At 38.1% G+C, this 17,458-nt stretch overlaps 1 protein-coding gene across 2 annotated transcripts in view; it reads left to right on the top strand.

The window, feature by feature from the left end:
* Positions 1–14,376, top strand: part of LOC130426049 (GTPase IMAP family member 8-like) — a 38,746-nt gene extending 24,370 nt beyond the window's left edge. For both annotated transcript variants that reach the window (XM_056752564.1, XM_056752567.1), the window contains exons 5-6: positions 113–790; positions 11,620–14,376. In XM_056752564.1, the coding sequence (XP_056608542.1) occupies positions 113–790; positions 11,620–13,556 (2,615 nt within the window). In that variant the 3' untranslated portion in view covers positions 13,557–14,376. The remainder of the gene's footprint in view (positions 1–112; positions 791–11,619) is intronic.
* The last annotated feature ends 3,082 nt before the right edge of the window (positions 14,377–17,458 follow it).

Below are 17,458 nucleotides of genomic sequence, written 5' to 3'. Positions count from 1 at the left end.
TTATATTTTAGTGTTGAATTGTGATGATGACTAGCGGATTGTACATTATCCATTACAACTTTAAATTAATATTAATTTTGTTATCATTTTGAATCACTTTTACGTTTTTCAGCTTTAGTGAGGGCAAAATCAAAGCTGAATGTGGTGTTGTGTGGAGCTGATACTTCACTGAAAGTCTTCATGTCCAAACTTCTGAGAGGAAAATTAAATAAACCTTTCGATCAGAGAGAAGTCTTCTCTTCAGTGTGTGAGAAGAAAGAAGTGAAGATACATGGACGTCAGATCTGTGTTGTTAATCTTCCAGCTCTGACTGGACTCTCAGATGAAGAGATGATGTGTCAGACTCTCAAGTGTGTGTCTCTCTGTGGTTCTGGAGCTCATGTGTTTCTCATCATCATTCCTGTTGGTCCACTGACTGATGAAGATAAAGAAGAAATAGAAAAGATCCAGAAGATATTTTTCTTTAAACATTTCCTGATGATTTTCACAACAGAGTTTCCTGTTGACAGAAATGTGACACATTTCATAGAATCATACTATCAGACATTGATCCGTCTCTGTGAAGGACGATACAGAGTCATGGGGTTAAAAGAGCATAAAAAATTTGAACAAGTATCAATAGATCTTCTGGAGTATATAGAGAACATGGAGACGAAACCATATTCACTTCAGATGTTTGTCAGAGCTCAAGAGATGAGAGGGAGACATGAAACTGAGGAGAAATATGAAGAGAAACTAAGAGACATGACGAGTGAAATCAAAGAGTTGCAGTTAAAGATCAATTTATTTGGTGAGTGTTATTTTAATACAATAACTTTAATGTAATGCATTAATAATGTTAAGGGATAAAAGTGACGAAATTCCTACCAGTTTCATAATTCAATTTTTTATGTAGTTGTCCTTCAAAAGTTTAATTTTTTCCACACAATCTTAATATGGTGCGTGTAGGGAGAGGTGTAGACTGAACAAAAGCACATTGACATCAAAACACAGACATCAGTTTCACTCACCACATGAGGTTCATTTGGATTTGGATTCAATTTATTGTCATTACACATATAACAAATACAGTGTAACGAAATGGATTTAATAAGAAAAATACAGCAAACATAAGGGAAGTGGAGAGAAAAACAGATACACATAATTCACCATAGACAAGACTTGCAACAGGGTAAGATAATCCAGCCCGTCAAGCAGCCATCCGGTCCAGTGCCATTACAGTGCCGCTTACAGACCCGCTTGTCAGGCTGGCGGTTCAAAGCTACGGAGGCGCGGGAGGCATAAGGGCCAAAGTCTGTGTGTGTGATAGTTCTGAGTCTTTAGAGTGGGGGAGGAACGCAAGAGTGTCACACTGCAGTGCTCTCACATGGTTAATTTACCAGCTGCTCTTGTTCAAGGCCGTTGCTGGAGCCAGGGAGCCGAAAAGATAAGATTGTGATTTGTTTAGTCGGGAAACCGTATTCCAATATGTCACGGAAACCCTCATTTTAAATGTTAATTCTGATCTCCGATACTGTCAATTTTCCTTCCCAAAGCTGTTAAGATCTCCCTGATTACAACCATATTTCGATTAATAGTCTCAGTCTCAATGCTGACCGCTCTTCCCACAGCTTCAATTGATACGGGCAGCCTTGTTTGGCTTTGGACAGCTGTTCCAGTTTTATGAATTTTTCGATATTCCAGGGCAAAACCTAATCCGAACAGCACAAGACCTGTTATCATGGTTCCAAATAGATAAATATCTTCCATGTTCTCCACGGAAAGAGCCGCCAGACGCACGATCCGTCATCTCTCCCACCTGTCCATCGTGTAGCCAGCTGCAAACGTTCGGTCAAGGCAGACAGGTTCCCCCGAACCCAGTTTTCTCGTCGAGAAAATGGTGTCAATTGCAATGAGAGACCAGATGATCAGATCCATAATTTTCCAAGATTGGAGGGCAGTGCAGAGAGAGTCTCTCAATAGATGAGACGAGACAGGAGACAAGCAGGGAAAGTAAGGGCAAGGACGTGGAGTGAAAAAAATGCGACCGCCTCCGCTGAGAGCCAAACGAGATGTCCGCCATCTTTTAGCTTTCGACGGCTCCATATATCAGTTTCATATATCAGAGTGAACAATCAAACACCTGAACTTCGCGAACGTATGCTCTCTCTCTATCCTGACACAAGTGAAAGTGACGTCTATGCATGCCCCTTCTCCACGCTGGCCCTGCCGCGTGCTTTTTCGGTGAATTGTTTAAAAGTTGTTGCGAAACAGTATTATATGTTCGAAAAAATATTTCCGAAACCTGTACGATCGCTGGGGGAGTGTATCGAGCAGTGAAATACTACGTAATAAACACAACTTGTTCTTTGACAGGTTGACCATGTCAAGCATGAGAAGACACCACGTTTAACACTGTAAAGTAGTCAGAATGCATGAAACACCGTTGCAAGACCGCTTTAAGCCCCATCAACAGTGACATGCCAGCGACTTTAAAGAGGCACTCCGAGCAAAAATAAAATTCTACCATTAAAGCGATTATGATCAACTTGTTGACCTTAAATTAATTTCTCTAAAATTATTTCAGTGGTAGTACAACTTTTACTGCCTTTGCTTCCTATGCAGCCTCCTATCAGCTAAAGTTGCATTCTGACTTTTTTACACTGTTAAAAGTGCTGTCTTCTCATGCTTAACATGGTCAACTTGTCAAAAAACGAGTTGTGTGTATTACGTAGTATTTCTGTGCTTGATACACTCCCCCAGCGATCGTACAGGGTTCGGAATTTTTTTTTTTACGAACATATAAAACTGTAACAATTTGTGTACTCACTTATTGGACCATTCTCCCGGAAAAGCATGTGGCATGTGGCAGGAATGGACAACGCCCATTTCCAGCTGAGATCTCGCCAGGCCCATGTACTGTTTGGCCTCAGGCAGGGAGATTGCAGTGTTCGGGTCTTTTCCCCTTGAGTTCCTGGTAGAGGGTTTTGAGACTAAGTAAGAGGAGACCGAGCTGGCAACCATTTACAACAGCTGACTCGATAGGGACTTAAGAATGTGGAGATGAGGATGCTGAGACCACTATACTTTTTACAAAATTGCCGCAAATAAAGTTTAACAAATGGACAAATTACAATCATTGACCAAGCCTGCCCTTTTATTCTTAGAAAACATTAGATGTTTCTGTGGCGGGGCGATGATGGGACAGGTTCACAGATGAACCAGTTCATCTCTTCCTAAAAGATCCAACTACGCCACCCGGGAGGGTTAACCCCAGGAACTAAAAGTAAACCCAACAAGTTAAGATCACACAGATTCGTTCTCTTCATAAATTAAGGAAGGCATAGAACATGGGTATCCGGAAAAACAATAAGGTTTCACACAAACACCCACAGGGAAAGATCCGAACGTGACGCTGTACAGGCTGCTGCCAACCACATCTAAATAGCCGACACTGGTCGCTGATTGGCTATCCCAATGTTAATCACCACACCTTCACTTCCTCGTACTGCCACATTTACAAGAAAATATCTGAGAATTACACCTTAGAATATTCTTAAGAACTTCCTATAATTTGTCTAAAAAAAGGTCTTGTGAACAGTTTTGTGAATCCGGCGTGTTTGTGTGAATAATGGAAGAATCTGACAAAACTGAATTAATAGGTAGTGTTGAGGCAGTGTGTGCTTGTAGTATGCAGTGAACTTTCTTAATATTGTTGTTGCTGGTCCAGGGAAGCATTGTTGTGGTGTAAATCCTGTATGATGGAGGATGTGTACTGGTGGTGATATTGTCCTTTAGGTTATGATCACAGTTTGTAGCTTGGGAATGTAATCCTGTATAAGATAGAGGTGTTTCCAACACGTAGTTCCCTTTAGGTTAATTCAAAACTTTATTGCCCGTGCGTATGGGGGGGTCTACAAGACACTTATGCCCAGGGGCTTCTGAATTCTTAATCAAGGCCTTAGCAGAGTGTAACATTATAAACAGGATTGGGCAGTTTTCGCAAGACTTGTAAATCTCACTGTATCGTCACCGCCGCAGCAATGTCACGGAGACGCTGTGTGTTTCGTTGCAAAAAGAAAGACTCTCTGTTTGCCCTGCCGAAAGATGAGACAACTAAAAATGAATGCTAACATTTTATTTACAACACTGTTTCTGAACAGTACAATCCGAATGTTCAAGTTTGTTCAGCGCATTTCACCGACACTTGCTTCATGAACCTGGGAGAGATCAAGACCAGCTGTGCACGAAAGCTTTGGTTAAAAGTGGGCCATTCCAACCATTCCAACTTCACAAGGACAGTCTGGTGCTTCAGATTCACAGCCTGTAACTATATTGTCATTTTAAAAGACTTTGCCATGGACTACTACGGATTGAGTTTGTCGTGTGTTTGTGATCTGCAAATGCAGACACGCACGCAACGTGAAAAAAGACAACATAAGTCCTAATAATCAGTAATAATGTTCCAACTAGTGGCGACAAATGTCGTGTTTATAAAGGGGTTATTGTCTTTGTTGAGTCGCGACGAGACATGGTGTAACACTGATTGATCAAGAAGTGCCAACGCACTCATTTTATTATGTTATCATTCCCTGCTGTAATGTGAGCTTATTTCTATCTCACACAAACTCTGTATGATGTATATGGTTGTTTGTATATAGTCTTTATAACTTTGTATATAAAAGATAAAACAGTTAGTTATAGTTTTTAACTATTTAATATAAAACATTTTTTATAAAGCTTTACCAATCCATTACTTCCTGCTCAAGTCGCGCTGGCAAAGTTGATGTATCAGCTTGGTCATCTTCCTTTTCGGGCTCGAATTAATATAAGGAAGTACCGATGACATTTTATCACCTGTCAGTACAATTGCTTTGGAACCTTGTGTTACAAATATGGTAAGAGGCGTTACATTTCCATAAAACGCTTGCAGTATTCGAACAATCACTACACACTGGTTAATAGGGATGGGCATTTAAAGCAAAAATAATATTCGAAGATCGATGAGACCTATTCGAAAATTATTTGAAATTCGCACCCCTCTCCCACATGCACTCATTTACAGTATTACACACACATAAACAGAGAGAGAGGGACCATTACGCTTTAAATCCATGACAGCACGTGATGCTTTATTTATTATGAAATAGGCAATCTTACATCAAGCTATACATTAAGATAACGCACTGAAACATTAATATATTGACAACCGAATAACGGCACTTATTACCAGTACATCGATCAGCATCAACCGCTCATAATGCTAGGACATTTCCTTGTAAAATATGAGTATGCACATTTATACCAACTAAAAAACAGCAGTGTGATTGATCAAGGAAAATACAGTGCCTTGCGAAAGTATTCGGCCCCCCTTGAACTTTGCGACCTTTTGCCACATTTCAGGCTTCAAACATAAAGATATGAAACTGTATTTTTTTTTGAAGAATCAACAACAAGTGGGACACAATCATGAAGTGGAACGAAATTTATTGGTTATTTCAAACTTTTTTAACAAATGAAAAACGGAAAAATTGGGCGTGCAAAATTATTTAGCCCCTTTACTTTCAGTGCAGCAAACTCTCTCCAGAAGTTCAGTGAGGATCTCTGAACGATCCAATGTTGACCTAAATGACTAATGATGATAAATAGAATCCACCTGTGTGTAATCAAGTCTCCGTATAAATGCACCTGCACTGCGATAGTCTCAGAGGTCCGTTTAAAGCGCAGAGAGCATCATGAAGAACTAGGAACACTCCAGGCAGGTCCGAGATACTGTTGTGGAGAAGTTTAAAGCCGGATTTGGATACAAAAAGATTTCCCAAGCTTTAAACATCCCAAGGAGCACTGTGCAAGCAATAATATTGAAATGTAAGGACTATCAGACCCCTGCAAATCTACCAAGACCTGGCCGTCCCTCTAAACTTTCAGCTCATACAAGGAGAAGACTGATCAGAGATGCAGCCAAGAGGCCCATGATCACTCTGGATGAACTGCAGAGATCTACAGCTGAGGTGGGAGACTCTGTCCATAGGAAAACAATCAGTCGTATACTTCACAAATCTGGCCTTTATGGAAGAGTGGCAAGAAGAAAGCCATTTCTTAAAGATATCCATAAAAAGTGTCGTTTAAAGTTTGCCACAAGCCACCTGGGAGACACACCAAACATGTGGAAGAAGGTGCTCTGGTCAGATGAAACCAAAATCGAACTTTTTGGCAACAATGCAAAACGTTATGTTTGGCGTGAAAGCAACACAGCTCATCACCCTGAACACACCATCCCCACTGTCAAACATGGTGGTGGCAGCATCATGGTTTGGGCCTGCTTTTCTTCAGCAGGGACAGGGAAGATGGTTAAAATTGATGGGAAGATGGATGGAGCCAAATACAGGACCATTCTGGAAGAAAACCTGATGGAGTCTTCAAAAGACCTGAGACTGGGACGGAGATTTATCTTCCAACAAGTGTGACGGGTCTCCTGGTTCTTCCCACTATAGCTGGTTGGTGGGTGTGGCTAGGAGACTCATCAAGTCAACAATGTCCACCTGGTCGACCCACTATAAAACAGTTTGGTCCTTGTTGGTGTGGAGTTGGCTGGCTCCCGTTTATTTCGTTTTGATTTAGATTTGGTTCTGTCTGACGCGTTGATGTTAGGCGTATGGTCTTTGATTCTGTTGTTTCATGTTTTATTTATTATTCTATTTTTTTTTTTTACGATCGGCTTTGAGCCGGTCGTAACACAAGACAATGATCCAAAACATAAAGCAAAATCTGCAATGGAATGGTTCACAAATAAACATATCCAGGTGTTAGAATGGCCAAGTCAAAGTCCAGACCTTATTCCAATCGAGAATCTGTGGAAAGAACTGAAAACTGCTGTTCACAAATGCTCTCTAACCAACCTCACTGAGCTCGAGCTGTTTTGCAAGGAGGAATGGGCAAAAATTTCAGTCTCTCGATGTGCAAAACTGATAGAGACTTACCCCAAGCGACTTACAGCTGTAATCGCAGCAGAAGGTGGCGCTACAAAGTATTAACTTAAGGCGGCTGAATAATTTTGCACGCCCAATTTTTCAGTTTTTTATTTGTTAAAAAAGTTTGAAATATCCAATAAATTTCGTTCCACTTCATGATTGTGTCCCACTTGTTGTTGATTCTTCACAAAAAATTACAGTTTCATATCTTTATGTTTGAAGCCTGAAATGTGGCAAAAGGTTGCAAAGTTCAAGGGGGCCGAATACTTTCGCAAGGCACTGTTTAATAAAGCCATAAAGATTTTAGACCAGACTTAAAACACCTTAAAACATATTAACCGAATGACGGCATTTATTAACAGTCCGGAATGATTTCATGAATAAACGGCTCAAAATGCTTCTATTTCTATTGTCATGAAAAAGTTTTTCCACTCTGGCAGTTATCTTTTTTCTAGACTAACAGTAAACTCGGGCTGTACAAACTCCATAAGATTTTTAAAACCCTCTCCTTAGACAAAGCCGATCTGAAGCATATCCTTAGCGATCATATTAATAAGCCGTTATTTTCTCCTCCCGTTTGGCATCCAAATTGTTTGGTCTGACCATAACACTAGCGACTGACTGCTGACCTGTGGATGGACCTGCTGGATGCTTCGCCCTCAAATGATTGTGCATCGTAGTTGTTGATCCATGATAAAACAGCTTTTCATTATAGAGTTTGCACTGCACTATATTCTCATTCATTTTATTAAAGGACCTTCACACAGAACTCATTTTGGACATCGTCTCAATTTGCCGTATCCGTTATGCCACGCGGGTCTACAGTGTGCGTATTGTCTATTGATTGACAGCCTTTAGGTTTAAGGTGCGTTGTTATTGGCAGCGACACCCTTTGGTTACATGAACACGTTACGTGTGAAAACACGGCGATTTTATTAAGATGGCACACACTATTTGAAATTCTATAATTAAAAAACAAATCGAATATTTGCAATTCGTGACTCATCCCTATTAGTTAACTGGCCAGTCAGAGCACACCTTGCTTTTCAGAGCGATGATCTTTGTAAAAATTCAGCGCGTTTCAGAGAGGTGGAGCAAAGAGGAGATACAAACATGCACAGTGTGTGGAAAATAGAGAGTTTTTAACCTTAAATTGTGAATACACATTATATCTAAAACAAACCATAATATTTGTTTTAGCCCTCTTATTTGACCCCTTTAAATGTTGCTTCTGCTCAAATGAAGTGCGATAGCGCCATTTCACACTGAGCCTCACAATTCATGCAAGACCTGAATTATTTCACCCCATAGCAGTTATATAATCTATTCAAAATAAGATGTTTATCTTGTCAGAAGGTGAGCTATACGAAACAAATAGATCGTTTCTGATTTTTTGGTTGATAATGCAAAATGTTTTTCACACCGAAAGAAGTCGCGAGTTTCTTACCTACTTTTTGCTTAATCAATTTAATATAATGATCTGTTTTAAATTTCTAATTGTAAAAGGTAGTTTCTGAAATGAGTGATACAAGAATCACGTGGCATAAAACAAAGAAAGAATGAAAGAAACGTTTCTTCGATGTTAATAAAACCTGCGGCTCTGTTTGGCTATTCACCGATTCACGTTCTATTTAATGTTTCAAGCTGACGTATAACCTGGAGTACGATTTAGGTCTAAAGGATCAAGCTGACCTGTACTATTTAAAGAAATAAATTACAGTAAATTAACAAAATACCTTTGTTTGTTTTTGTATGTACAACTGTCATCCAGAAGAGGTGTTCACTGTTCCCTTAACAATGACAATAAAGTTCTATTCTATTTAAACATTTATTTAGATGTTAAAGATAACTGTACTTTTGCTTTGTTGAGTGAATTGAGGTTCATTGGAACACTTTCTGAAATTAATTTAACTGACTGTCAAATGTTATATGACTGTGAGACCAGACAGGTTAAAGTCAAAACAGGTACTTTTATGAAATGAACAGATGACAAGTGAAGCAGCACAGGCGGAATCCAAACAACAAACAGGTTTTAGGTAAGCAATCCACAGGTAAAATCCACAAGATAAACAGGTAACAGGTAACAGGTTAAATCTACCGTGGCCGCTATGTGTCACTGCGCTGCAACAGAAGAAAACAAATGCAAACACAAAAAACACAAGCAAATTCAGAAAGCATCTTCATTCGTTTGGCGACACATGCCCTGCAAATACTCACAACACAAACAAACACAGAAACGCGCTGCAAATTCTCGCAACACAAACAAACACAGAAACGCGCTGCAAACTGCGCGGACGACAACGGAATGTTTCCGGGGGACCGCAAAAACTGATGCACCTGATTGGGACGCGCTTCATTTTGACTGTTCAAATTCGTTAGTGGAGTTGTCAGCCACACTGACTATGTCGACTAGAATAAGTTTTTAATAATTTTTTTAAACCTTTAAACTTTTTTATAGTGCAACTTGTTTAAGTAAGTCGAGCAGTTACTACGTCTCATCGTTTTTGTTAAACTGTTCAAATCGACAGGCTAATAAAATCCTACGGACGTACGTTAAGAAAGTTAAAATAAAGTTATAAGGCAACTACCTTCAATGTGGCTGACAACTCCACTTACGAATTTGAACAGTCAAAGTGAAACGCGTCCCAATCAGGTGCATCAGTTTTTGCGGTCCCCTGGAAACACTTCCGTTGTCGTCTGTGCCGTTTGCAGCGCGTTTCAATGTTTGTTTGTGTTGCGAGAATTTGCAGCGCGTTTCTGTGTTTGTTTGTGTTGCAGGAATTTGCAGCGCGTTTCTGTGTTTGTTTATGTTGCGAGTATTTGCAGCGCGTTTCTGTGTTTGTTTGTGTTTCGAGTATTTGCAGGGCATGTGTCGTCAAACTAATGAAGATGCTTTCTGAATTTGCTTGTGTTTTTTGTGTTTGCATGTGTTTTCTTCTGTTGCAGCGCAGTGACACCTAGCGGCCACCGTATAAATCCCCTTATATCCTAATACAGTGCACAGTTGAGGAGGGTCTGGCTGCAGACCAGATGCACTCTCAGACCAGATGCACTGTCAGCGGCGCATGCGCACTCCGACACATGCAGTCTCAGCCGCGCATGCGCACTCAAACAAACGCACTGTCAGACACGTGTGTGAATTAAATGCACCTACAGGCCAATTATAAGTATATTTATTAAATATTCAATTTATTTATTTATTTATTCTCATACAAGATCAAGTCGAAGTAAAAGTGTTATTATGAATTATTTGACAAATATAATCGAAAACGTTCTTTAACATTATCAGACGAATGTTGTAAGTATATTGATTTCATTCATACAGTATTAGATAGATGTAAAGTATCGTTTCAATATATAAGATAATGTTTTCGAAACCTAACTTAATCCTTATAATCAATGGTAGATATATCGCATCTATGATACTTGGTTAACGATACATGTTATTCATACAGTAATTTATTGAATAACTAACGTTATCTAAATTAATTTTGTAGCGTTGCTTGAAAACTCACAGGAAAGTTTGTAGGTGACCTGCACTAAATAGTTATTTTTTAATGTGTTTCTCAAAATTATTTAATATGACGTTGAAATCTATCAAATATAGTGATGTAACGATTCACTCAGCTCACGATGCGATTTATTCAAGATTTATTTTTACAAAATGAACAACTTCCCTTGTATTATTTCTAAAATGCTTCACGTTTCTTTGTATAATAAATTATGTTTTATTTCAAACGACAAAACTAACCTGCAATTTTAAAACAAATGAATATTAGAACAATTATTTTTATATAAACAAAGGTTTTATTTAGTCATGTATTTTCATTATTAGTGTAGATGCTCATTAATGTATTTCAGCTATAATTATAATAAATACCTGGCCTTGAACCGAACCACCAGTATTCACGGTACTCTTAAAAAGCAGTAACCTTAAAAAAAAATTAATAGAATCTTACAGTTCACTTCGTGAAATACGTTAGAGCGTGCATGTGACGAGTGCGTATGCGCGGCTGAGAGTGCATGTGACGAGTGTGCATGCGCGGCTGACAGTGCATGTGTCTGACAGTGCATCTCGTCTGCAGCCAGATGCTATTCGCACAGTTTGAGGGGAGACCCACTTTTAGTCGTGACCAAATTCATAGTTGAAATTATTGAATGGTCGCTCTGAATGAATTTCCGGTTCTCGGCAGAAGATGGTGCACATGTCTGAATTCACTCACTCATTTTCAATGTATACTAATGTTAGGGAATAGGGAATGAGTTTATGGGGGCAATTTCGGACACAGTCTCTGTATCACCATTCCTGCCTACTTGTAATACCCAGACTACGCTTCCCATCATGCATTGCACCCAATCAACAATCTTGATTTTCATCTGCACTTAATCGTCATCACTGGCTCTATAAAAACACACTCACCCCGTTATCGTTGCTATTATCAAGGTCTTGCTCATTTTCTCATGGTTAGTTTTATCTGTCTTTATCTTGGAATATTATTCCAGACACAGCCAGATTTGTCAACCTGAAATCACCCTGTGTCTGTATGGAACATTTATTTACTGAACTATTATACAGAGATAAAAATATATTTGATGAGCTTTTGCTATTTTGAAGACTAAAGACTTTATGTAATAAGATCCTAATGTGTGAACTCTTAACATATTTCAGGTGCTGAAGGTGCACAGGAGCATCAGGAGGGTTTGCGAATTGTGCTGATTGGAAGGACAGGACATGGAAAGAGTGCAACAGGAAACACAATTCTGGGAGAAATTAAGTTTGAAAGCATGCCAGCGGCAGATTCACTGACAAGTGTTTGTGAGAAAGGAGTTTGTGAAGTTGATGGTGTATCAGTATCTGTTGTTGATACTCCAGGACTGTTTGACACAAAACTGACAAACGAAGAAGTGATAGATGAAATATTGAAATGTGTGTCACTGTCATCACCTGGACCTCATGTGTTCATCATTGTGTTGAGTGTTGGAAGATTCACTAAAGAAGAGTCAGACACTATAGATCTGATAAAGATGTTCTTTGGTCCTAAAGTTGCACAGTTCAGTATTGTTCTGTTCACTAGAGGAGATGATCTTAAGGGTCAGTCCATAGAAGATTATGTGAAGAAATGTAACAACAAAGACCACAAAAAGCTTCTGCGAGACTGTGGAAACAGATTCCTGACGTTTAATAACAATGAAACACAAGACAGAAGTCAAGTGACTCGACTGATAAACATGATAAGAGAGATGAAAACAACAAATCACGGTCGATATTTCACTAACAGCATGTTTGAAGAGGCAGAGATGAGCATTAAAAAGAAAATGGATGAAATACTGAAAGAGAAAGAGAGAGAAATTCAGACTCAGAATAAGGAATTAAACTCTAAACATGAGAGAGAGAAACAGAGCATGATGAAGAAATTAGAAGAAGAGAAGAGAAGAGCAGAAGAGAAAAGAATGCATATGGAGAAAAACTTCAGAGAGAAAGAAGAAAATCTGAGAAAAGAGTTTGAGGAGAAAGAGAAAACAGAACGGCTGGAACAGGAGAAAGAAAAAAAGAAACAAATAGAGGAAGAAAAAAAACTAAGAGCTGAGCATCTTCAGAAGATAGAAGAGATGAAGAGTGAGACTGAACATCAGAGATCACTTTATATAAAGAGAGAGAAAGAGAGAGAAGAGGAGTATAGAAAGAGAGAAGAGAAATACAGACAAGATCAAGAGAAGATGAAAAATGAACAAGAACAGATAATAACACAATTACAAAATAGACAAGAAGACGAGATTAGAAAGAGAGAATCTGAGGAGAAAAAGAGACGTGAAGAAGAAGAGAGAGAGAGACAAGACTGGAGGAGAAAAAGAAAAGAAGCTGAAAATGACAGAAAAGAGACTCAAGATGAAATTAAACGACAACAGAGAGAATGGGAGGAAGACAAGAAACAACAGATGAGAGAACGAAAGGAAGATGAGAGGAAGAGAAAAGAGAGACATGAAGAACAACTGAGAGATAAACAAGATGAAGTGGAGAAAACCAAACAGACATTTGAGAAAGAGAGAAGGCAGAGAGTTGAAGAGAGAGAGAAACTGAGACAAGAGAAAGAAGAGAAAGAGAGGGAATACGAAGAGAAGAAAACTGAAATGATGAAACATTACGAGCAGCTGGAGAGAGAGAGAAAAGAGAAGTGGGAGAGAAAACAACGAGAAGATGTTGAGAGAAGAGAAGAAGAGAGAAAGAGATGGGAGAAAATAAATAATGATATTAAAAGAGAACAAGAAGAAGAGTGCAAGAGAAGAGAAACACAAGAGAGAAAGAGAAAAGAAAGAGAAGAGGAAGAGCAAGAAAAAAAGAACGAAGAACATGAGCGGAGAATAAAAGAGATGAAGAAAAAACATGAAGATGAAGCCAGAAAACAAGCAGAAGTGTTTAATGAGTTCAGAGAGAGAAAAGAACAACATGTTGAAGAACTGAGACAGATGCTGGAAGAACGTCAGAAACAACACGAGTTGCTGGAAAAACTCTATCAACACTTTAAACAACAGAAAGGAGAAGAAATAAAAGAGTTACAAAAAGAAATTGAAGAACTGAGACACAAGTCAAACTGTGTCATTCTGTGAAACTTTCAGATATCATAATACTACCAAAGGAGAAATTAGAGATAAGTAATGATAATCACTCCTACGAATAGCAATTTTCTCTTCAGTCAGTTATTGGGTAATTATCTGGACAGGTCATGTGTATAACATGAAGGGTCCGTGTACGTTTTATTCATTTGATATCCTATTTGAAATAAATGATTGGAAACTGAAAGATGACGAAAAATTACATTTCGGCCCGATTTTTCGTTTACCGTTTAAAAAATTGAATTTGGACTCAATATGGGATTCGTATGTGGCCACCTTTCACCCGATTGGTCAAATCGCACCATTCTGTACGGATTTGATTCTACCCAGCAGATTAAGAGTCTGTACGAGTGCGATACTGACAAGTGTTTGCACTTTAAAATATGTTTCCTTGAACAACCAGACAGCCTCGCATATCTTAGACCCGCTCAGCTAAGAGATCACTGGACTTTCTCTTGTTTTAGTCATTGTGCTGTTTTTTTTTTATAAATCAGAAATGACCAGGAGGCATTAAGGTTAAGTTCAAAGTCTACTCCTGATGCAAGTTGAGCTAATTTTCACTTATTTTAATGTTTATTGTTATACATTTTTTGGATGAATAGGCTCTATATCACGTTAATGATACGCTGTTTTTACACCACATTTGTTTCCACAAGGGTTTCTCCACCAAGTACAAAGTTATGTTTTGCTCAGGGATCAAATTCTTATTTCACTGACTGAAATCAATTAATAACCTTTATATAACATTTTTCCCTGATTTGTTGTTGTTGATATTCTGTCTCTATCAGTTTAAATAAATCTACCATACAAATGATGGACCCTTCATTTCTCTGTAAGTAAACAAACTTAAATCAGCAGGGGATCAAATAATTATTTCCCTCACTGTATGTATGATTAACAATAGTTTAAGCTTTTGTTTTAGTTCTCAGTTTAGGCATTGACTCTTTGTTTCCAGTATAAAATAACAGCTTTATCTGGTTGTGAGAATGTACATATCACTATGTTTTGGAAATGTTTTAGATTAAGCTTGAGGGAGCAGTGTGTGTGTGTGTGTGTGCGTGGGGGTGTGTGCGTGTGTGTGCGTGTGCGTGCGTGTTTGTGTGTGTGTGTTTGGAGGTGGAATGACCACATGTAGAAGACTGGATTTATAGATATGCTAACTGTGTTGTGCCTAAACTAGGGCTTCTGTGTTCATACAGTATTTAAGATATGCTGTGAACTGGACATCCATGTGTACTTTAGATATTATCGAAATTATCTTTGGCTTATTTGTATCAGTACCTATTGTATGATTGCTCCTGTTTGACATGTCGCTTATTGCTCCCTGAACTCTCTGTAAGTCGCTTTGGATAAAAGCGTCTGCTAAATGACTAAATGTTAATGTAAATATATAGTTTTATCATTTTGGTTTTGTAACAATTTCTGAATAACCTCATACAGACTGAATGAGAAACCAATTTATAAAGCAGAGTTATATACACTGCCCGTTCTAAAACAGTCAACAACTGCATGGATTCAACTAAGCAAATAGCTAGAGCTCCCATTGGATTTGAGGTCTAGGTTCAGCAACGTTATGTGCCCAGAGGATGAGTTCAGTTGACTCAATGACTGAAAGTTATGCATATTTCAACATGACAAGGCCAGGATTCATCAAGCTCAAATTGTGAAAGCTGGTTCAGGAAACATACACATCATTTTCACTCATTGTTCACCACAGTGCCCACACCTTGACCCTATTGAGAATCTTTGGGATGTGCTGAAGAAGACTTTTTTCGTAGCGGGTAGACTCTCCCATCAATACAATATTAGTTTTATTGTTTAGATTTTGTAACAATTTCTGAATAAACAATATGAAAAACCTATTAATAAAGCAGATAAGTTTTTGTTGAGAAAAACCGCACATCTAAATTTCCAGGTGAAAGTCGAGTCTGTACAGTAGCCTAGGTGTCGACAGAGACACTTACGTACAGTTATGGGTCACCATAACTGACAAATTGGTCACTTTCACTTTTCAGATGTCACGGTTTGTGCAGCGAACACTCAAGACAAGCAGATACTCCAAACTGGTATAATTTAATCCACAGAGACACAGGAAAAAGCACAACACCATAAACACATTCAACAGCGGACAAATAACAAAATCAAAGGGAGAATTTAAATAAGACAGAAAACAAGGGGTAGACAGGTGATGGGAATAGTGTCCAGATGATGGGGATCAGGTGAGACGGGTACAAAGGATTATGGGAAGTGTAGTCCGGTAATGGAAGCAGGCAGACAGTGGGTTGTGACAACAGATAAACCTGTGTTTTAAAGGTAGAAGCGATCAAGATTATTGAAGCGCTTTGTATTAATTAATTTTAAAGTAGACTCAACATTTAAAACTACGGAGCCCGTAACCTGTCACACGACATTTTTTATATATATCGTGGCCACGAATTAAGAATTCGTTCCCACGAATAATTAATTCGTGTGAACGTTTTGCTTAGTCGTTACCTCGATTCAGGAAAATCGCGCGCACGTTTTATTAATTCGTCCCCTCGATTAACGTAAATCGTGCCCACGTTTTATTAATTCGTTCCCTCGATTTACGTTAATCGTGCTCACGCTTTATTCGATTGGTACCACAATTTAATGAAACCATCGGTATTTTACTAATTTAGACGTTGCTACTGTTATGGACAGAGAAACGTTAATTGATATATATTTTAAGATGGGATTGAGTTATAAAGACATTTTCCGAAGCCTTGCATTGCAAGGAATCGTTTTATCAGAGAGGCACCTTCATCGCATATTGAGGGCAAGGGGGGCTACCTGATACACAATTTTCTGTTACCCGTGATATTTTGTGACCGCAGTATGCGCTGTTGTCACTGTCGGCAATTCTCTACGCAAAGAGCGTAGATTCGGGCGAGAATGCGCCTTGTGCGAGAAGGGTCTAGCTGCAGACCAGATGCACTCTCAGGCCAGATGCACTGTCAGCGGCGCATGCGCACTCCGACACATGCAGTCTCAGCCGCGCATGCGCACTCAAACAAACGCACTGTCAGACACGTGTGTGAATTAAATGCACCTACAGGCCAATTATAAGTATATTTATTAAATATTCAATTTATTTATTTATTTATTCTCATACAAGACCAAGTCGAAGTAAAAGTGTTATTATGAATTATTTGACAAATATAATCGAAAACGTTCTTTAACATTATCAGACGAATGTTGTAAGTATATTGATTTCATTCATACAGTATTAGATAGATGTAAAGTATCGTTTTAATATATAAGATAATGTTTTCGAAACCTAACTTAATCCTTATAATCAATGGTAGATATATCGCATCTATGATACTTGGTTAACGATACATGTTCTTCATACAGTAATTTATTGAAGAACTAACGTTATCTAAATTAATTTTGTAGCGTTGCTTGAAAACTCACAGGAAAGTTTGTAGGTGACCTGCACTTTATAGTAATTTTTTTGACAATGTGTTTCTCAAAATTATTTAATATGACGTTGAAATCTATCAAATATAGGGATGTAACGATTCACTCAGCTCACGATGCGATTTATTCAAGATTTATTTTTACTAAATGAACAACTTCCCTTGTATTATTTCTAAAATGCTTCACGTTTCTTTGTATAATAAATTATGTTTTATTTCAAACAACAAAACTAACCTGCAATATTAAAACAAATTAATATTAGAACAATTATTTTTATATAAACAAACTATATATATATAAACTATAATATATATATATATATATATATATATATATATACATATATAGTATGTCTATATAATAAAACTTTATCATTAAACCATTGATTAACAAGCACCTGTTAATTGTAGAATGAGACATTTATGTATATATGTGAGTTTGTTTATATTTTTAGG

This window comes from Triplophysa dalaica, chromosome 7 (genome assembly GCF_015846415.1).
Source record: "Triplophysa dalaica isolate WHDGS20190420 chromosome 7, ASM1584641v1, whole genome shotgun sequence".
Taxonomy (NCBI): domain Eukaryota; kingdom Metazoa; phylum Chordata; class Actinopteri; order Cypriniformes; family Nemacheilidae; genus Triplophysa; species Triplophysa dalaica.
Note: the sequence above shows the minus strand (reverse complement) of the source record. Positions and strands in the feature narration are given on the sequence as shown.